This window comes from Ornithorhynchus anatinus, chromosome 5 (genome assembly GCF_004115215.2).
Source record: "Ornithorhynchus anatinus isolate Pmale09 chromosome 5, mOrnAna1.pri.v4, whole genome shotgun sequence".
In the NCBI taxonomy this organism is placed as follows: Eukaryota; Metazoa; Chordata; class Mammalia; order Monotremata; family Ornithorhynchidae; genus Ornithorhynchus; species Ornithorhynchus anatinus.
Window position 1 is genome coordinate 24,350,012 of NC_041732.1, and position 21,817 is coordinate 24,371,828.

Below are 21,817 nucleotides of genomic sequence, written 5' to 3' on the forward strand. Positions count from 1 at the left end.
GGGAAGGGCCCGGGGAAGAGGAGGGGCCCCACTATAAAGATATCTGGGGTTCAAGTGAATGTGAAATCTATTATCCAGCACGAAGAGGAGTTTGAGATGTTGCACAAATCTATTCCTGTGGACCCTGAGGAAAAGAAAAAGTAAGTGTGTGTGTATGTGTGTATAAGAGGGAGAGAGAGACACACATTTGGAGACAGATGGGTAGTACAACTGCTTGTTTGACTGGGTTTGACTTGGAGACAAGTAAATAGTTGGACTGCACCCATAAACAAGGGTGTGCAATGGTGGAACAGGACACTTGGCTAAGAAGGATCATCTCTGTGCCTTTCTGCTATTTTAGCATTGCATAATAGTTTTTTTTCTGTTTCACAATGGTAAACCTGTATCTTTTTATGGTATATGTTAAGCGCTTACTGTGCGTCAGGCACTGTACTAAGTACTGGGATAGATACAAGCATATCAGGTTGGACTCAGTCCACCTACTACATGAGGCTCACCATTTTAATCCCCATTTTACAGATGAGGTAATTGAGGTACAGACAAGTTAAGTAACTTGCTACAAGGTCACACCACGGACAAGTGGCGGAGCCGGGGTTAGAATCCAGGTCCTCCTGACTCCCAGGCTCGGGCTACCTGGGTTGAAAGGAAGCCCTTCACCACCAGGGTTCTGATTTTGAAATCCCTCCAGATACTGCTTAACCTGCCGAGTGAAAGCAGCCCATTTTGATGTGGACTGGGGAGTGGAGGAAGATTCCCGCTTGCTGCTGGGGATCTACGAGCATGGCTATGGAAACTGGGAGCTCATTAAAACAGATCCAGAACTTCAACTAACTGACAAAGTAAGTCTCCATATGAGATTGCAGGTTTCTAAGGAGGCTTATGCTTTAAATGGATACTTGTGTTGGGAAGTCTTTTTTTGGTTTGTTTTGTTTATTTTTTTTCCACTTGGAAGTAAACAGTGATATGCTGCGGAACTCAGCGTTAGAACAATGATGATAATACTTAAGAGTTTGCCTCATGCTGGTGGAATCCCATTAGCCACCATGGAAATGCAAGCCTCTGCCTGGGGTGGGAAATGGCAGCTATTTCACAAGTGAAGATGTAATAGATCCAGAAAGAAAGGAAAGGGACCCTCTTTCCAGGCAAGATTTCAGGGGACGTCCAGTTGTTGTTGGAGGAGAGAAAACGTCAGTTTTGTAGCTACACATCTTCCCCTGGTCTCTAATTTTCCCAATTCTATCCCAGGCAAATTCCACTCCCCCAATTCAGTGAAAATTGCAAAAAAAGTGAGCGAAAGCAGAGCGGCCTCGACTGTGGCAGAAGCATATCTTGTGTGGTGCTCCTGGCAGGGCTGTCCCCTGGCCCATTCATATAGAATGCTTGACTTAAGTGTGGTGTAGAAGAGGGTGAAATCGCCACACCATAGCTCTCGGGGAGCACTGGGATCAGATCCGGTCGGGGCTGACAGGTCCAATGCAGCAGCAGGGAATGGATCGTGTCCCGGCGAAGCTCAGTGCTCTCTGGCAATGCTCAAAGAAGCATTTTCCATCTAAAATGAAGCTTTAACCTAGCTCCAGGGATTCCCTGCTCCTGGAAGGAGGAAAGCCACGACCGCTGGGATGCTCTAGCAGATGAAGCCAACAAGGTCCTCCTACCTGAGTTGTTCTACCCTGTTAACAGCACAGGTAGGAGCCAGTGGGAGAGCTGGATTTCTCCATCCCCCCATTTTGTAAAGGCTAGGACAGCTCATAAGGGAAACTCAGTGATTGGGAGCCCTGAAGAAGAGCCAGGTCTTGAGATGTTTTGGGTGGTGGGGAGAGAGAGAGAGAGAGAGAAGGTTTTTTTGCTTTTTTTTTTTTTAAAGCAACATATCTATCTCGCTCCCCCAGCTCATTAATCTGGATATGGGATGTATCCATTTCTTCTCTCCTAAAGATTCTCCCTATGGAGACGGACAAAAAACCTCAGGGAAAGCAGTTACAGACCCGAGCTGACTACCTGCTGAAGCTGCTCAAGAAGGATTTGGAGAAGAAGGAAGTGGTTAAAGATGGAGAAGAGGTGCGGGAGGATGACGGTTCTGGAAAGGTGTTTAAGGATCTGTGACTGTTCCTAAGGAGATATTCCATCTTATTTGAGTGGGGCTGTTTAGACTGTCTTGCAACTATTCCTCTGGTTTTTCTTTTCTCCCCCTCCACTTACATGTACTATAAACCAGCCGCACTGTAATTTGGATGCCAAAGAGCAGAGCCCAGGATTTTAAGCTTGGTCATTCTAACAATAATAATAATGTTGGTATTTGTTAAGCGCTTACTATGTGCAGAGCACTGTTCTAAGCGCTGGGGTAGACACAAGCGAATCAGGTTGTCCCACGTGGGGCTCACAGTCTTAATCCCCATTTTACAGATGAGGTAACTGAGGCACAGAGAAGTGAAGTGACTTGCCCACAGTCACACAGCTGACAAGTGGCAGAGCCGGGATTTGAACCCATGACCTCTGACTCCAAAGCCCGTGCTCTTTCCACTGAGCCATGCTGCTTCTCAATAATGTTGGTATTTATTAAGCGCTTACTATGTGCAGAGCACTGTTCTAAGCGCTGGGGTAGACACAGGGGAATCAGGTTGTCCCACGTGGGGCTCACAGTCTTAATCACCATTTTACAGATGAGGTAACTGAGGCACAGAGAAGTGAAGTGACTTGCCCACAGTCACACAGCTGACAAGTGGCAGAGCTGGGATTTGAACTCATGACCTCTGACTCCAAAGCCCGTGCTCTTTCCACTGAACCACGGCTGCTTCTCAGCCACGGCTGCTTCTCTCTAAGGAAGCAGATGATGGGCATTTTTCGGAAAACTGATAGATGAAGGCTTTTGGGGCCCTCTAACCAGGGGAGATTATCCAGATCATTCTCTCTCTGTTTTTCCCTTCTACCATATTTATTCACAGTGTTCTCGTGTGTACTCATTTTGTCTTACCTCATCCTCTACTTCTAATGTAAAATTCAATACCGAGGACTATCAGTGGCAACAAGCAGCTAAAGTCCATTTGTTATCCATAATGATGAAATCAGGGATATCGGGGATATTTGAAATCAACAGTTAACCCCCAAATTTATTTCGTCAATCAGTAGTATTGATTGAGCATTTACTATGTGGAGAGTACTCTACTAAGTTTTTGGGACAGGACAATCCAATGCAGTTGGAATTATTTTCCAGTTTTAGCAATTAGAAAATAACCTCACTCATGAAACCTGAGCTACCTGCAAGAAGCAAAAGTGACTAGTGAAGCTTAATGACTTGAAGCCAGAGGGCTGGCAGCAGGAGAGAGGAGGAGGAGGGGGAGGAGGAGAAGAAAGGGGTCTGGATAATTCACTTATTGGACAGTCAGCCCTTGGAAAACAAGTAATAGCCAACTTGTGTCTGTGACGCCCATATATATTCGGGCCTGCACTAATCCCTTGTGCAGGAGTTGCATTGGATTACTCTAGTCCCTTGTGCAGGGTGTTGGGTTGGATTTGTTAATCAGCTCTGGGCTTAGTGTGGCTTGTGCCCTGGCCTAGGCCGGGTCTTTGAGAGGCTATTTTGTTGTTAGTGGTTGAAAAACCAGCAGTTCCTTCTCTTCTCTTTCTCTAGACCAAGTTAAAGAAGCGGAAACCCCGTGTGAAAAAGGAAAACAAAGCTCCCAAAGTGAAAGATGAACACGGAAATGAGTTGTCCTCTCCGCGGCACTCAGACAACCCATCAGAAGAGGGGGAGGTCAAGGTACAGGGCCAGGTTTTAGCCGGTCATGCGGTTTGGTTTTCAGTTTGGCACCATGGGTGACCAGGCCCCTCTCCTCCCCAAGTGGCAACCAATCCGTGGGATTTTTGAAGGAGTGGTTCAGGACCTCTTTCTGGTGTTTAAATAAGATGCCAGAGATGAATTCTGAGCCTCTGACTGAACTGAAAAGCCCGTTGAACCTCATCATAACCTAAGAGTAGGGTGGTGATATAGGGAGTTGAACCCAGAAAGTCAAGCACTATCCCTTCCCAAATATTCTCTGAATCTCTGTTCTCAGAGTCTCTCTCAATTAAGTATTAACACTGCAAATCTGGACCAGTCCCAGGTATCCAGGAACTGGGAAAACCCTGGTCACTTCTGGGCTCTCGGCCTCTGAGGATGTGGTTCCTGTTCTGCAGGCCACAGAGGGGACACAAGGGATCCTACATGGAATGTACTCCAAGGCTTGTAAAACAGGATCCCTCACAGTGTGGAAATACTAAAAATGAGGTCCTTGGGTTAGTTCATGGGGGGAATCGTGGCTTGTGGGGGTCACGTGACGATTGCTTATTTTCTAGGATGATGGCTTGGAAAAAAGTCCCACCAAAAAAAAGCAGAAAAAGGAAAATAAGGAGAACAAGGAGAAGCAGGCGAGCTCGAAGAAAGAAAAAGAAGGAGACAAAGAACGCAAGAAATCAAAGGATAAGAAAGAAAAGGTATTGATACATTTATAGCCAGTCAGGAAATGCACCTTCCTTGCAGCTACCACTGGCAGTTTGGAAATGGGATGGGAGTGAAGTGTGGATTCCTCAAGGAGGGCTTGGTTTGCTGTTCGAAGTAGGAAGCAACCAGTCATAAGCATATAGAATTTGCTCCCCAGGAAGTTATGCAGGCAGAAGTATCAGTAGGTCAAGAGAGGTTTGGGTAAATTCATGGATAGCTTGAACCCATAATGGGTTGGTTAGAGGAGAAAAGTTAAAGGGGTGAGGTGGGCTGTCCCTTACCTGAGGGTGGATATTCAAGAGGGTATCCATCATCATCATCGTCAATGGTATTTGTTGTCTGCTGTGGGCAGAACACTGCATTGTACTTAGTCCTTGGGAGAGTATAATTCAACCAAGTTGGTAGCCACGTTCTCTGCCCACAATAAGCTTACCGTCCAGAGGGGGAGACAGACATTAATATAAATAAATAATGTATAATATATAATTTATAGATATGTACAGTCTTTTTGCACTATTCATCCAAGAATTCTGTTTCCACTGTTGGAGATGGGATAGTGGGATGTACTGTGATCGGACTCAGAATGGCGTTGCTTGAGGTCTTGTGTAGAAGGAATATCAGCCACTGACTATTTTGGGGTGGGAGCCTGATGAGAAAAGGAACGGAAGAAAGCAGTTTGAGTCGAAAGACAAGTACTGAAATGCATCCTCAACCTGGCAGCTGGGGAGAGAAATCCCCAGCCGCATTGACTGCAGAATGATTTACACCACTGTAAAAAATCTGAGGCTGGCCTGGGCGGGTGAGGTGGAGAGAGGGGAGCCAGGGTCCATGTTTGAATGTACAAGGCCCAGCTCCTTGCTGATCTCTCATTTCAGGATTGCGTTCACACCAAGCAGTAGTAACCAGTAGCTAGGAGAGTGGCCAAGTTGGCTGCTAACTGAGAGTTCCGGATATTTTTTCAGAGGGGTAAAGCGCATGTGGAGTTTGTACAATTGGAGTAATACCTGGGAACATGTAGTGGCAGGCAAGGGAAAGGATGTAATGTAGAAGTCAGAGTCCAGTCGTCAGCAACAACAGTATTTACATAGCATCTTCTCTGTGTCCCTGTACTAAGTACTCAGTGGGCATAATGGAGTAGAAGATGCAGTTCTTACCCTCAAGGAATCAGTGTTCTCAGAAAGACTCATACAAATTAACAAATAAACAATAGTCGAAAATGCTTGAGAGGAGACATAAGAGTAAGCCTATGTAGTAAATAGGGACAGAGGAGTTCTAAGTTGGCCGAGTGGTTGACCTGACTAGGATAGTGGAGGATTAATCAGGAATTGTTCCTGGAGGAGGTGAGCTTTTAGAGGAATTTTAAAGGAGTGGGATTTGGTTTGGCATCATTGAGTAAAGAGGGTGTTCTAAGTGGGCAGAAAGGCATTGAGTTTTGGGTTGAAAGTGGGAAAATTTAGATCGAAGGTTGATTAAAAGATTTCCCTGAGAGGAGCTAAGACCACAACCTCAAATGGTTGTGAATCTGATGCAGGATTCTTGTTTTCATTCACAGTGGCGCCCCTGACATAATGTGAAGCCTTGGTTTATCTCTTGGGATCTCGGTTTGGGTTTGGTGAAGGTGGAGTATTTGTGCTAAGTAGTGAGGTAGATACAAGGCAGTAAGATTTGATGCAATTCCTACCCTCTTGGGGCTCATTGTCTCAGAGGAAAGGAGGGCAGATGTCTTATTCCCATTTTCCAGATGAGGAAACAGGTGTAAGAGAGGCTAAGGTAGTCATTGGGGAGAGTTGGATTAGAAACCAGGCCTCCTGATTCTCGGCCCATGCTCGATCTTTGAGGCCATGCTCACCCATGAGTCAGAAGAGCATCATGAATTAAAATCACTTTGAAGTCCTCTACCTTTTTGACTCACTTGTCATGCACTGAAGCCTGGCTTCGCATAACATGATGTTTTCTTTTGCAGCCTAAGAGTGGGGATTCCAAATCTGGAAGTAAAGCAAAGAGATCTCAGGGCCCGGTCCATATTACGGCAGGAAGTGAACCCATCCCTATTGGAGAAGATGAGGATGATGATCTGGATCAGGAAACATTCAGCATTGTAAGTTCTGGAATTCAAGAACCTAGGGCTTCTGTGAGTCAGTAACATGGGTGGGAGCAGCCAGTGAAAGCCGGGTGCTCTCAAAGCACCAGTGTAGATTCCTTGGAGTTCTTTGGTCATGATACTAATGACTGTGATATTTACGAAGCACTTATATCATGTCAAACGCTGTACCCATTGTTGGGGTAAATATAGTCAGATCAGGCACAGTATCTGTTCCACAAAGGGCTCACAGTCCAAGGACAAAGGAGACATCTATTCATCCTCATTTCACAGATGAGGAAACTGAGGCACAGAGAAGTGAAATGACTTGTCCAAGGTCATCCGGCAGGCAAGAGTGGCTGGGCTGGGGGTGGACCCCCCCACCCCAACCGCCAGGCCTGTGTTCTTTCTTAGGCCCCACAGCTCTTTACTGTACACTGTGGAGCCTGGGTGATGGGGCTGGTCTAAGAGCAGTTAAGATTTCAGAACGGCTCTCCCATCTGGTCCCATCATTGATCTGCTGGGTGGGAAGCAGAGGAGTCCTCAGGGATCCAAAAAGATCCTTGGGGAGCCTGAAAGCCTCCAAAAGGGAATATTCAGTATTTATTCAACACTCTGGTTTATCAAGGTGTCGAACAAGTACACAACCATGCACCTCGCCTGCCCTCTAGGAGTTTAGGTTTTAAGAAAACACGGCTATATTGCAAACTGGGTTGGAATGTTTTTGTTGCCAGATTGTTGTTGTCCAACTTGAAACATTAACAGATGGTTTTATTTGGTGCTTGTTGCCACAGGGGATGGCATAGACTGCAGAGGCAGGGCAGCGGCTTAGTATTTTGGTACTTTGAAGGCTTACATTCCTCTGGTTGTTTTCCGAGCCCCAAATTAAGAAATGGGGCCTGTTTCCTTCAGGCCAAGATTAGCATGCTGGAGGTTGTGCGTGGCATGGGAGAAGGTCAGGGTTGTCCTGAAGGTACCTCGCGTTTATTGTTCCAGCTGCTAACTGGGCTGTCTGGGCGGCTTCTTTCATCAGGTTGGAAACTAAGGAGGGATGGCTATGACATAATTGCAGCCATCAGTGAAGCAGCCAGGAGAAAAACTAAGTCTCCTACTGCCACCCGCCTTCATCTGCCTTAAAATCACTAAAGGTTAAATAATAATAATAATAATAAAAACAATAATATGATATGTGTTAAAAAACGCTTACTGTGTGCCAAAGGCTGGCTAAGGAAGATATAGTCAGACCCTGTCTCTGACCCAACTAAATGATCTTTGATTCATGATCCACACCTCTGGTCTATAGGAAAGATAGTGAAGGTGTAGCTCAGGCCGGTCTAGATTAGGACTATTATGAAGAGCAAGCCCAAGAGGGAGAAGGGTCTCGGGAGAAATAAATGCTTCTCCATTTCCTGTTATTCTTCCCCAGTGTAAAGAGAGGATGAGGCCAGTTAAAAAGGCACTGAAACAGCTGGATAAGCCAGACAAGGGGCTCAGTGTGCAGGAACAGCTGGAGCACACTCGCAACTGCCTCCTCAAGATTGGAGACCGCATATCCGAGTGCCTTAAGGTCTATTCTGACCAGGAGCACATCAAGCTGTGGAGGAGGTAACTGCCCTTGTAATTGGCTTTGGGGCTGCTTTGTTGTATTGGGTTGAGTCTCTTTTTGTAGATGGGAAAAAGTGAAAGGTCAACTCTCTTTATTTCCATGTGGCAGTAGGGTAAGCACCTCTTGGCTTCTTAAGGTGGGAGATGTGCCCATTCGGTATCATCAGCCACCTTGTCCTCTCCTTCAGTGGAGAGACTAGAAACTGAGGCCACTAAGTTCCCAGTTCTCAACCACTCACCATACTTATCTCAAGATGAATGGTGGGACAGAGCAAAGCCTTACACAGGGTGGACCTGGCCCTGTCCTGCCACAGACTACTATTGCAGTACAGTTCTGAGTATCTGAGTCCTGAATGAAATGGAAAAAAGGTTTGGGCTCACTTGCAGGGGATGTTGCTGTGTGGGGGTGACATCAGTGCCCTCCTCCTCTTCCCCGCTCCCCATGGGTTTCTGGGAGTTGGAGTCTTTTGGGCCAGAGAATGGCCTTGCGTATGTGGAACCAGTGCACGTGCATGGCAGCACTCCCCTGGAACTGAGGCCTTGGCCACCTCCATCCTAGTAGCTTCCCAGCCACCATCCTGCCCAATTCCTGTGTCCCATCTCACCAGATCTGAGGGTCCCTGCAGACCCAAGCCAAATCTGAGTAACTTCAGCCCAACCTGACCCTTCCCATATGGACCTCACAAATCAAGCCTGGCTCACCCAGAGCTCTAGGTTAGAAGTTATTACTCAGCTGCCAGCCGGGCTTTTGAACTTGGAAGTTAAAGCAGTTCTTCTACCCTGGCTGTCTCAGCCCAGTTGATGCCGGCACGGTTTTGTTGGGCCCTGAAATTCAGCTCCCTTTCACGAGGTCTATCCGGGTTTGCTTGGTGCCATTTCTCAGTGCTCAAGGGGTGCTAAACCTGAACTTATCTCTCCTGCTCTCATCAGGTCTCTTTTGGCCAGGTGATGTTTTCCTTTTTTTTTTTTTAATAGTTTGAGTCCCAGTTTTCACTATGGGATTGCATAATTAAATCATTTTTTGCCAAGTTTTTTACATAATGTAACATGTAACACCTATACATTCATTTCTGAACCCTTCTAGGATATAACCTTCATACAGAATAATTGGTGGGAGGAAATGTGTGGAAAGGAGAGGCAAGGTGATATTTGTCCAGTTCGGGCCCCAGTAGCACACCCGTATTCTTTCTCCCAAGCCCATTTCCTTTCAACATTGCTGTTCATGCCTCGCCATGAACAAGCTGATTTTCTTCCCTGTCTGATTTCATTTTAAATGAGACAGGAAAGCCAGCCAGGGACTTGAGGCCGTTGCTAGTAAGTTTTTCAGTAAGGGTTCCAAAGTCCCCGTCTCTAAATCGCACCCTTGTTTTTTGACCTCCAGTTTACAAGGAGCAACGCAAAAAACAACCCTTTGGCCTTATTTACCCGTCTGCGCCATACAGACAGAGGTGCTTTCTCCTGGGTCTCCACATTGCCTAATAGACAGCATCTCATGGATCCCCTGTCCAAGTGGGGATCACCAATCTCCCCCCTCAGAGGGGCGGGGATGTGGGGAGGCAGAACCGAAACCCAGAGATGAATGGTTTTTGCCACCAGTGAGTGGAATGAGTCATTTTTGAAGAGAGGAATTAACCTCAGATCTTCTGACCTCAATCCTGTTCTCCCATCAGCTCTACTGCCCTGTTTAAAGTTTACACAAGTGAAACTGGGCTTAGTGGAAATAAAAGTTCTCATTTATAACCGTAGAACCCTGAAGGGATAATGTCCTGATTTTAGATTGTACCAACCAAGGGAAGTCCTCACTGTCAGAACTGCAGAGGTAGCCATCTGTCAGGTACTAGAATATTTAAAAGCTTCTCTTGCTTTTCCATGATTCACCAGAATTCTTCATGTCCTTTTAGAAACCTATGGATTTTTGTGTCCAAGTTCACAGAATTTGATGCTCGAAAATTACATAAATTATACAAGATGGCCCACAAGAAAAGATCTCAGGAGGAGGAGGTAAAGTTTTCATTTTATCCTACCCTGCCAACCAACACAGTTAAATCCTTCTCTTTCTCTCAAAGGGAAAAAAATAAGTGGCTGTGGGGAAGATAGCCCATTTTTTTTTCTCCTTGGGAAGCAGTGTTATATTTTTCCAAATGCCTTCATAGTGCTTCATTTTTCTGCTTTGAGAAACTTAAATGATATTGGCAAAGGAACTGGGATATCCCACCTTTGGAATCCTGCTTGACCATCGAGATGTGGAGGTAGGGGCAGACCCTGGGCTTCTGTTTCCCCCTCTGGTTGGGGAGGGGGCAGGGAGGAATTCACAGACATATTATATCGTTGGTGATAACACTCCACTCCCCAGCCTGACCCTTGGCATCATTTGTCCCTTTCGTAACTTCTGACCCCACCATGACCTCACCTAGCTCCCTGGGCCTTCTGGGAGATTTGCTATGGGCCATTAAGGGTGCACTGCTCTGACTTGTATTATTTGAGTCTTCCCTGTCTAGACTGTAAGCCCACTGTGGGCAGGGAATGTCTATTGTTGTACTACACTCTCCCAAGCACTTAGTACAGTGCTCTGCACACAGTAAGCTCTCAATAAATAGTTGAATGAATGAATTTTGAAAGGTGCAAGGAGTTGCAAGGAATTCATAATTGTAGTATTTAAGTGCTCACTATGTGCCAAGCCCCCTGCTGAGTGCTGAGGTAGATACAACATAAACAAGTCGGACACAGTCCCATCCCATGGGGCGGTTACGAGAGGAAAATGCTGCTCCTTGGAACTGCACTAGGGGCTGGCAGCCTGAGGCAGCGGACCACCGGGGGCGGCCTTGGGCCACCAGCCGTGACCCCGCAGGCACGATAGCATCAAAGCTTGGGAGACTAAAGGCTTAAACTTCTGCGAAGGGATTAAGTCTTGGTGGCTTCTTGCCCAGGAATCAGTAATTGTTCTTCTGCAGCAGCAGCAGCAGTCACGTACCATTGGAGGGGGTTCCTCTAGGAGGGTGCCAGTTCTGTGATGGCGAGTCAGACTGGGTGGGCTCTGCACAAGCCCTGACAAAATCATGGTATGGGAAAACCTCTCAGCACAACTTCTGAAGATGCACATTCCGCCAAGACAAAGTTTACATAGATAGCCTTAACCCCGGGAGATGCCAAAGACAAGCTTGACAGGCCAAATTTAAACTAAGCTCCATTGGAGGTTAATTTGAGGGAAATGCGGAGAAGGAAATAATCAGCCTCCTTTTCAGCAGACACCTTTAACCTTTACTGGGAAATGATTTCAGCAGTGCTAATCAAGGGGTTTCCAGTGTTAGAGCCTCAAATGATAAGAACACAATGCAACCCATGATGGGGGAACTGTCAGGGGCCAGAGAAATCATTCACATCTGAAAACTATGAGTGGCGTGATAATGAGAGGAATAACCATGGTATCTGTTAAGTGCTTACTAAGTGTCAAGCACTGTTCCAAGCGCAAGTTCATCAGGATGGACACAGTTCCCGTCCCAGCCAGTCTGGATCCTGAGGTGTCCTACAGCCCCGGCCTGGCTCTTCTTTCATTCATTCGATAGTATTTATTGAGTGCTTACTATGTGCAGAGCACTGTACTAAGCGCTTGGACTGTACAAATCGGTAACAGATAGAGACAGTCCCTGCCCTTTGACGGGCTTACAGTCTAATCGGGGGATACAGACAAAAACAATAGCAAGCTCCCGAACACTCTGGTGGTCTACGTGCATCAATAAATCACTCGTTTTTATTGAGTGTTTACTGTGTTCAGAGCACTATAATAACAATAATTATGGCATTTGTTAAAACACTTACTATGTGCCAAGCACTGTTCTAATCACTGGGGTAGATACAGGTAATAAGGTCAGACACAGTCCCTGTCCCACATGGGGCTCACAGCCTTAATCCCCATTTTACAGAGGAGGTAACTGAGATATAGAGAAATTAAGTGGTCACACAGCGGGCATGTGGAGTGGAGCTGGGATTAGAACCCAGTCGTGTTCATTCTGTCTTATTTTTTGAACACTTACTCTATGCAAAGCACTAGATTCTTCTGACTCCCAGGCCCGTGCTCTAAAATAATAATTGTGGTATTTATTAAATGCTTACTGTGTACTGTGTGCCAGTCACTGTATTAAGTGCTGGGGTGGATACAAGCAAATCAGCTTGGACACAGTTCCTGTCCTAAATGGGGCTCCCAGTCTCGATCCCCATTTTACAGATGAGGAAACTGAGGCACAGAGAAGTGAAGTGACTTGCCCAAGGTTACACAGCAGAGAGGCGGCAGATTTGGGATTAGAATCCACACCACTAGGCCATGCTGCTGCTGTACTTATCACATGGGAGAGTTCAGTATAACAGTTGTTAGCCACATTCCCTGCCCACAACAAGCTTACAGTCATGTTCCAGGCAGCTCGGCAGCCCGATCTTTCTGGTGGTGGTGTCAGTAACCTCTTCCTGGGTACTGCCTTCCCGGGGAAACTTTTAGAACTGTATAAAGTTCCCATTAAAACAATGGTGATGTCCAGCAAAGAGAGAAGAAATGGGGCCTATGGGTTTGGGAGTGGCTTTTGTTTGGGGCAGTTAGGGAAATGACTATCCCCTGACTCTGAATTAGCCAGAGCCTGCTCCCTGCGCATCGTGAGTCACCTCTGATGTCTTGACCGGGCCTCAAGCTTTGACCTCTGTTACTTCTAAGGAGAACATAACCTAAGCTCCTAATGGGGAGAAAACATGACAGTCAACTCTACTGTGTTGTTCTCCCCCACCCTGTTAGTACAGTGCTCTGCACATGGTATGCACTCAGTAAGTACCATTGATTAATGGTTTGAAACCAAGGTCAGGGGAGATTAAGGTAATGGACTAGCTCCAACACCCCTGCTCCCGGAGATACTTTCAGAACTGCATGTAGGTCTGGACCCCGAGAATTATTTTCGAAACATTAAAAAGTCACACCAACTCCCCTTTCTCCTCCCCCCAACCCATTTCCATTGATGCACTGATTCCAAATTGATTTCAGAATACGGGGTGTTTCCCAAAGATAAGGGTAATTCAATGGGAGGTGTGAGCATTCTGGGCTGGCGGTGAATCTCCCCTTCTGTGAGAGCACTAAGGAAACATGAAGAGCCACCAGTGGGGTCAGCTTGCCTTGAAAAATCTGGCTGCAGCTAGAATCAGACATTTGATGGCTTCTGGATTCTAGACTGTAAGCCCATTATGGGCAGGGAACCTGTCTACTAACTTTTTTGCATTGCATTTTCTGAAGCACTGAGTACAGTGCTCTGCACTCAGGAAGTGCTCAGTAAATACCATTAATTCCGAGTTCTAAGGTATTTTTTCTTCTTCTTTTCAATTTATTTGTCTCATCTCACAGGAGCAAAAAAAGAAAGATGATACGTCCAGCAGCAAAAAGCCATTTCGCCCAGAGCCTTCAGGCTCCAGCCGAGATTCTTTGATGTCTCAGTCCCACACGCCTCACAACCTTCATTCACAGAAACTTCACCTTCCCCCGTCCCATGCGCCCCAGATGCATGGACACCAGCGGGATAACTATAATCACCCCAACAAAAGACACTTCAATGCAGGTGGGTCCTTGGGGCCAGCTGTTGTACGTAGGGGAATTCTTCCAGTCCCATGAGGTCAGTGGGGTATATGCCGGGTCCTAAAATGCCAGGGTGCTGCTGTTTCCCGTGGAAAGTCCAGGCCTAGGTCCACGCCTGCTTGTCCCCCACTTTACCTTTGACCTTTTTTCATTTTTCCCACCAGGATCATCCAGAATCATTTCTCCACCTCTTACTGGGCAGAAGGGAGCAGATTGGGATGCCTAACCTATCCCACTTTATAGGCATCCTGTTGCCAAGTTATATGAAACAACGTGGCCTAGTGGAAAGGGCACGTATTTGGGAGTCAGAGGATCTGGGTTCTAATCCCGGCTGCACCACTTGGCAGTGTGACCTTGGGCAAGTCACTTCCCTGTGCCTCAGTTATCTCATCAGTAAAGTAGTGATTAAGACTGTGAGTCCCATGTGGGACAGAGACTGTGTCCAACTTGTTCATCTTGTGCCTATCCCAGTGCTGAGTACAGTGCCTGGCACTTAATAAGGACATAAATACCATTTTTTTGAAAGCAGGAATATCAGAGGGTGAACATGTGAGTGTTCTTTGCATTGCATTTTGTCTGAGTGTCTGAGTGTTTTGTGGCTCAGTGGAAAGAGCACGGGCTTTGGAGTCAGAGGTCATGGGTTCGAATCCCAGCTCTGCCACTTGTCAGCTGTGTGACTGTGGGCAAGTCGCTTCACTTCTCTGTGCCTCAGATACCTCATCTGTAAAATGGGGATGAAGACTGTGAGCCCCACGTGGGACAACCTGATTCCCCTGTGTCTCCCCCAGTGCTTAGAACAGTGCTCTGCACATAGTAAGCGCTTAACAAATGCCAACATTATTATTATTATTATTAGTATGGCTAGGGTCTCAGGAGCTGAGGCCACCTCCCCCTGCCTTGCTCTCTGATGCCTCTGTCCCTCTGACCAATGGTCTAGCCAGTCTTTCCTCATGGAGAACTCAAGAAGAAAGCAAACTGTTTGATTTAGGGTGAGGGGGAAGTACATTTGGCTTGACTTTTAAGTAATTCCATGGACATTGATGCCACATGTTCAAGGCCTTCCTTTCCAGATGGCTTTCGACCATCTGTAGCAATGCTTTCATGTGTATTTTTATTTCTTAAGCTGTAGAGTCAATTGAGAAAATAACTCTTCACTTTTAGATCTCCTCATATGAGCCAGGCTAGATCAGTAATGAACTGAAGTCAGGCCTGTTGACAGTCCAGAGGGTTTTGTGCAGTTCACAAAGTGATTTCAGTTCCCATCTAACATCCTCCACCAGTGTCCCCATTTTCCCTTGTTCCCTCTTCCTCCATTTGCCGGTAACTAAACAGCTTTGGGTACAGTGCTTGGCCCGCCATAAGTGCTCAATAAATACCATTGATCGATTAATTGGGGAAGCTGAGGGAACTCCAGAAGACCCAATGCTGATTTCAGTTCTGCCTCTTGTGTTCTGGAGAGATAGAGAGAGAGAGTTATTGATTCACCATGAGGGTTCTTTCATTATTTGTGGTGTCAGAGGAAGCAAGAACTCTGTTAGTTCTGAAACCTCAGGCAGCTTAAATATTCTTTTGACTTGCCAATTGGGTAGATTGGCTCCGGATGTCCTGGAGAGAGGACAGATATGGAGCCCTCCAGGATCATTTTTAGGATGCTTTTCGAACTACAGCCATTCCTTAGTTCTGTCCTGTGAGGGGCTGCCATGAATTTGAAGGTTTGGAAGTTAAGCACGTATGTTAATGGGAAATTGGCAGGTCAGAAGATGGGAGGGGAAGAGGTTTAAAGAGACTTGGGTTTGGAAAATTTTGGAAAGGTCTCTTAAGATAGCTGGCTATAACATGTGCTCAATCAATCGTTCAGTGTCAGCGGTACTTATCGTGCATACATACTGTTGGTTATCACGGTCCCTTCTCTCCATGAGCTTGCAGTCTAGAGGACGAGTTTACAGACTAGTTTTATCTACCATTGATTGATTACTTCAGCTGGGGGTGGGAGATTTAAGACCAGGGACCGGTGACCCTCTATCCCAGTGGACCACGGGAGAAAGGGAAATAAGTTGCCACCGAGGACATCATCAGTTCTGGTGTGCCTTCCTGCAGATCGAGGAGACTGGCAGAGGGATCGCAAGTTCAACTACGGCGGCAACAGCAACCAGCTGTGGGGCGGAGACCGGCACCATCAGTACGAGCAGCACTGGTACAAGGATCACCACTACGGGGACCGGCGGTCCCACGGCGAGCCCCACCGAAGCTCGGGAAACTACCGGCCCAATAGCCTGTCCCGGAAGAGGCCATACGACCAGTACAGTAGTGACCGGGATCATAGGGGACACAGAGATTATTATGACAGGTAAGTGGGCAGCCCACAATGCCTTTACAGTAAGGGCAAAGAACCGGAACTGGTCTTCCATATGTAGGGAGGGCGAGAAATACAGACTGGTCTGGTGCCCGGAGAAGTTCTGTGGAGGCCTGTAGGTTTTGAAAGGTGACCTTTCAAATTCTTACAGAGCTCCACTGATGCCTGTGGCTTGCTGCCAGAAGGAGGCTCTGGAGCGTCTGGGACTACCCCTAACCCAAGGTCTAAAAAGGATGGAGATTGACATTTGCCTTGGGCTCTTCTGAGCATGGGTCCTTCCTCCTCTTTTCCTGTGTGGGGTAGAGTGATTGGCTGGACTTGTGCAGTCTAGTGCCACCCCTTGGGCTGGCTGCTGGCAGGTGCCCTCCCTCCCCAGACCACTGGAGGAGCATTTGGAGCCCCCGATCTGGTACTGGAAGGAACACCCTCCACTCTGGCCTCTGTTTAACTGCCCCCACCTTCAGACACAGACTCCAATCCCAGTGACCAGCCCTCCACCCCTTCCTAAAGCATTGGACTAATAGTTGATCTGCAGGGGGCAAAATTGCAGTGGAGTTAGAAAGCTTACCCCCGGGCCCCCCATCTCCCTAACCCCCCCCCAACCAGGTTTCCTTGTCAGCCTGCAGCTGTTTGAGACCCTCAGAGACTCAGCCCTGAAATCTATTCCCCATCAGGTTTCCTGGCACCCAGTGCTGCCCATGGGGGTTTTGAAGACTCAACTGCAGCGATCTCTGGGGAAGATAGTTATCAGAAATGGCTCCTCCTTCCTCCAGCCCACCAAGGGGCCTGGTCAGCAAAATCAGACAGTAGCAGCTCTCGCGGGGCCTAAAGGGCACCTCTTGTTTGGGGACTTAATGGGTCACTCTTGCAGGGTCGCCTGTGAACTGTGGATGGGCTTACAGAGAGACCTGTGCTTCAGGGAACAGAGACTGTGGGAGCCTTCCCCACTCCCTTTTGTGTCTAGAGAAGCAGCGTGGCATAGTGTATAGAACGTGGCCCTGGGAGCCAGAAGGACCTGGGTGGGCAAATCATTTCCCTTCTGTGCCTCACTTACCTTATCTGTAAAATGGGGATTAAGACAGTGAACCCTGTGTGGGACAGGGACTGCGTTCAACCTGATAACCTTGTATCTACCCCGGTGCTGAGAAGAGTGCTTGGTGCATAGTAAGCACTTAATAAATACCATTATCATCATCTTTTCTGGATCTCCCTTTCCAGACATCACCACGACTCGAAGAGACGCAGGTCAGATGAGTTCAGGCCGCAGAACTACCACCAGCAGGATTTCCGAAGGATGTCGGATCACCGCCCCCCCGATGGGCTACCACGGCCAGGGACCCTCAGACCATTACCGGTCTTTCCACACAGATAAATCCGGAGACTACAAACAGCCGCTCCCCCCTCCGCACCCGGCCGTCTCCGACCCTCGCTCGCCCCCATCTCAGAAATCGCCCCACGATTCCAAATCCCCCCTGGATCACAGGTCGCCCCTGGACAGATCCCTAGAACAGAAAAACAACCCAGACTATAACTGGAACGCTCGGAAAACATAAAGGGGTGGTTGGGGAAGGGAAGAAAGAGAGAGAAGAGAGAGCAAGAGAGAGAGAATGAACGAGCCTCTAAGATTTGGTCCGATAGGCCGGGGACCGGAGACTTTGGGCATGCTGCTGCTGCTGCTACACCCCACTGGCTGAAGGAGGATGCCGAGGGGAAGCGCCAAAAAGGGAAGAACTTTCCTTAGTTGTTAGTTCTGTTCCACATGGATTTGGTTGCTACCCTTCCAAACACACTCCTACCCAACTTCCCTCCCTCCTTCCTTCTTCCTTCCCTGATGTTGGTAATAAGGAAAAAGGTGTCATTAGGGGGCAGATTTTGTCTTGTTTGTGTTTTCCCTGGTTTTTGTGGGATTCTTTCCCACCCCCTCATCGAAGAGCAAGCCTGATGGACTTGTGAACGTTTTCACAGCCAGGCAATTGACCCCGGACTTGGAAGGCGGCCATGGGGGAGAGAGGTCGGAGACTGCTGCTGAGGGTGTTATCGGTTGGTCATTTGTGCTTGTCTGCTGGACCGTTATATGATGGATGCTGCTGAGGGTGGGGAGATAAACATGTTTAGGTGGTTCTTTGCACCGAGGCTTGGAGAGGAAAAGGCGATCCCACCCTCCCACTATGACCATGTGGGACCTCGATGTTTCCTTCCCACAAACTGCCTTGGAGAAGGAGAGGAACACGTGTATTATATCACCCCAGGAAGGAAGGGTAAGAGGGGAAATGGAGCAGAGTTCCACCCCTCTATGGTTTTCCTTCCATTCAGTAGAGCATTTCGGAGGGTCTGGATCTTCGGAGGCCCTGCTGGGATCTTCCCAGAAAGGGATCCCGGGGCCTGACTGAACTTCAGTTTGGTGAGCCTGGACAGATTGAAATCAGCTTGGATCATGCGGGGGCGGTAGGGGCTGGGGCAGAGGGAGAGTGGGCAAGGAGGAGAATTTTAGAAACTTGGATTACTGATGGGTGACTCACCCTTGTGTCCAAGAAGTAAAGCGGGAAGGCTGCCCACGGGCTTCCACCCAGCACTTGTCGCTGGCCGTCAAGTTTTTTGAGAGTGCCCACCTTGGGTGGACTTAGTGTCCCCAGGGCAGCTGAGAGGGTGTGGTGCAGTGAGAGGCACTCACTGCAACCTGGACTCTTTCGGGGTTTCACCGGGCTGATGCCAAGGCCTCGGTTCAGTCGGTTTGCCAAGTGGTGCCGCATCTGCCGATGCCCAAGCTGTCAGAAGTTCCACACAGTCCATGTGATTGGGCAGCTCTCCTGACAGGTTCCCTATAGAAGGACTTGCTGCTTCATTCTGAGGCAAGATGGGGAAGGAGGATTAGGCGCACCCATGGGCCATTTGGGGGTTTCAGCCATGGTTTGTCAGTGTTCTTGAATTTGCACAAAGTCCAAAGTAATAGCTAGAATGAGCCGGGGGGACGGGAGGGAGCAGGGGGCCTCAACCGGAACCTGCAAAAGATGAAAGTAGCAAAGCCCAAGGAAGTTCTGTTGCTGATGCCGCCACTTCCAGAGTTCAAGGTCAAGGCTGGTACCCGTTGGGCTGGACCTGTGGGTTTCCTCTCCGACCCTGAGGAGCCAGAGATGTCAAGCCGCCAGAAATGAAGGGCGGAGAACTTTAGAAATGAGCATCTGGGACCATCTGGGTCTGGTCGCTAAGGCAGATGTGGTTTTGTGGTCTGTTGTTGCCTGGTTGGTTGTGATGTGGGCACCTAGTCCACAGTCTGAGCAGCTGTTGTCCCATGGATCTCCCCTGCATCTTTTGGTTTAACCCCATGGGTGCCTTGAGGAGTTCAGTCTGCAAAGTCAGTGGGGGTGGGGCTAAGAGCATGCCCATGAGGCCCAGCTCCCATTGGGGTCACCATGCCCATGGCAAACATCATCCAGCTTTCTCTTCTACTGAGGCTGCTGGGGAAGTGATGGGGAAATAAACAGTGGAAGCTTTGCTCAAGGTTCTGGTCCCATGGCCTGTCCAGAGCAAACCAATTCCCATCATGCTGTCACTTCATCTCTGCTTTTAGGAGAAGGGAAAGGGATGAGGAAAGGGGACAAATGAGAAGCAACATTCATTTTCCCTTTGGAAATTGTATTTTCCTCCCAGGCTTCAGTTCCTTTTATTTTGGGTGGGGTGGGTGGGTGGGATGAGGTGAAAGTGACTTCTGATTTTCACCAGTGTTGCTGTCTTGAAAGTGAAATGGTTGGCTGGAGGGATGAGCTATGCACAAAGACATTTTATAATCTGGAGAGGAGGGAAAAATCTCATTTTTCACATGTATGAAATGTTGCAAGACATTTAGTGCCATATTATGTAGCAAAAGGCAGTACTGGCCAGATCAGTGTTAAGTTGATTGTGAAATTGCAGTATCCCAAATAAAAGGTACAAATTCTCCTTTATCTGAGCTGTGTCCAAAGAGGGGGAGAAAGAAGGTATTTCCTCTCTGAAAATGCGAATCATCCTGAAGGTAGAAGTGATGGGAATTAAGTCCGGCTTGTCTGGAGAAGGACGGCAAACCCAGGACCCAGATGATAGCTTGAACCCAATTTGAGATAATGATCTTGGAATTCCTGGTGGACAGTGTGAAAGAAGGATAGAAAATGGCAAATCAATCTCTGTTGTGTGGTTTTTTTTTGCTTGTTGGTTTGTTTTCAGCATGAGTTGCATCAAGGTGGGTGAACTGCTGCCACCCTCAAAAGAGAACAACGTGAAACCAAAAATCAGCCATTGAAAATGCTCAGTGGAAGTACCAAAGGGGAGACTCAGCTGTGCTCGGTATTGGGGTTTAGGGTGACATCTTGTGCAGCGGCTCCTGAACCTCCCTCCCCCCTCCCCCTTGCTCCCCCCTCATCTTTTTAGCCTCTTGTGGGAAAAGCTCAAACCTCTCTCCTCTTGCCGTATTTTTAACTTAAGAATGTCTAGCCTGATGGCTGAAAGCGAGCATCAGGGAGTGTGCTGCAAATCTGATTCAATTTATGAATTTACACTAAAACACACTGAAACCCTATAGACCAAAACCTATTGTCAGCAGGGACGGTTGATAAGGTGGCCAGGCCAGGTGGCCCTTCTGGCCCTCCATGATTGAAGTAGGGGGAGATAGAGGCCACTGATCCGGAAGGTTCTGGTCATTTGGGCCCCAACGCTGTTGGGGAAGGACTTTCCCTTTCTTGTAAGATTGTGGACTTTTAAAACACCTGTTGACGCAAATGGTAATTAACATTAATTTATATTTGTGAAAAATGCCACTGTCCTAGTGATTTCTGATGTAAATATGTTTGTTTATATAGTATGTATTAAATTTTCCTACATTGTAAAACTGCTGTACTTTTGATTATTGTATATTAAAAAGTGTAACTGAGGATTTTCAGAACCAGGCTGGTCCACTGTATCTGGTGTATCCCATATGACGTAGATGTGCCCTACCCCCTTTCTCCAACAGGGTTCAGGAAGAGAACTGGTGGGGGGAACCCCCATTTTCAGCCAAACTCAAGGCAGACCTGGCTGTGGCAGCTTTTTGTTGCCAAGTCGACTCATAGGCTTTGCGAGTCCATGAGTGCCAGTGGTTCTGGGACTTGCCGGCCGTGATTTGATGATTATAAAGAAGGGGGGAACTAAAGAAAGTAGTCAGAAAATCCACTTTTCTCCCAGAGTCTTTATCCCTCATCTTTGAGTAGTCATTGCTGATGCCTTTCCAAACCAAGTTTATTATATTCTTGTCAGTATTAATTAATGTGCCTGGGCACATGTAATGAAAAGTTGAATGATCCAATCCTCCCTGCCTTTGCTTTTTAAATTGGGATAACCTTTACTTGGGGTCTCAGACCCCGTGGCCCTTTAAGGCTGAGCATGCTTAATTAGCTGTGGCGATGATGGATCTGAGGAGGCTGTGGTCTGGAGCAGAATCAGAATCAATCGTATTTATTGAGCACTTATTGTGTGCAAAGCACTGTACTAAGTGCTTGGGAGAATACAACAGGCACATTCCCTGCCCACAAGAAGCTTATAGTCTAGAAGGGGAGACTGATGTTAATAAATCATGTCCCCTCCCTACCACTGGAGCACCAGGGAGAACAGGGTTGGGAGTGTCTGCAGAGGAACAAGGAGACGGGCTGGGAGCCGCTGTGGAAGAGCTGGGAGATGAGCTTTGAGCTGCTGTGG

At 47.6% G+C, this 21,817-nt stretch overlaps 1 protein-coding gene across 1 annotated transcript in view; it reads left to right on the top strand.

The window, feature by feature from the left end:
• The window catches only part of CHD2 (chromodomain helicase DNA binding protein 2), a 106,449-nt gene extending 85,420 nt beyond the window's left edge, over positions 1-21,029 (top strand). Inside the window, 12 exon segments of the mRNA XM_029065848.2 lie at positions 2-140; positions 689-839; positions 1,936-2,058; positions 3,629-3,757; positions 4,333-4,470; positions 6,441-6,575; positions 7,984-8,162; positions 10,064-10,163; positions 13,537-13,747; positions 15,862-16,111; positions 17,336-17,426; positions 17,428-21,029. Coding sequence (XP_028921681.1) covers positions 2-140; positions 689-839; positions 1,936-2,058; positions 3,629-3,757; positions 4,333-4,470; positions 6,441-6,575; positions 7,984-8,162; positions 10,064-10,163; positions 13,537-13,747; positions 15,862-16,111; positions 17,336-17,426; positions 17,428-17,670 — 1,889 coding nt within the window. The 3' untranslated portion in view covers positions 17,671-21,029.
• Positions 21,030-21,817: the final 788 nt, after the last annotated feature.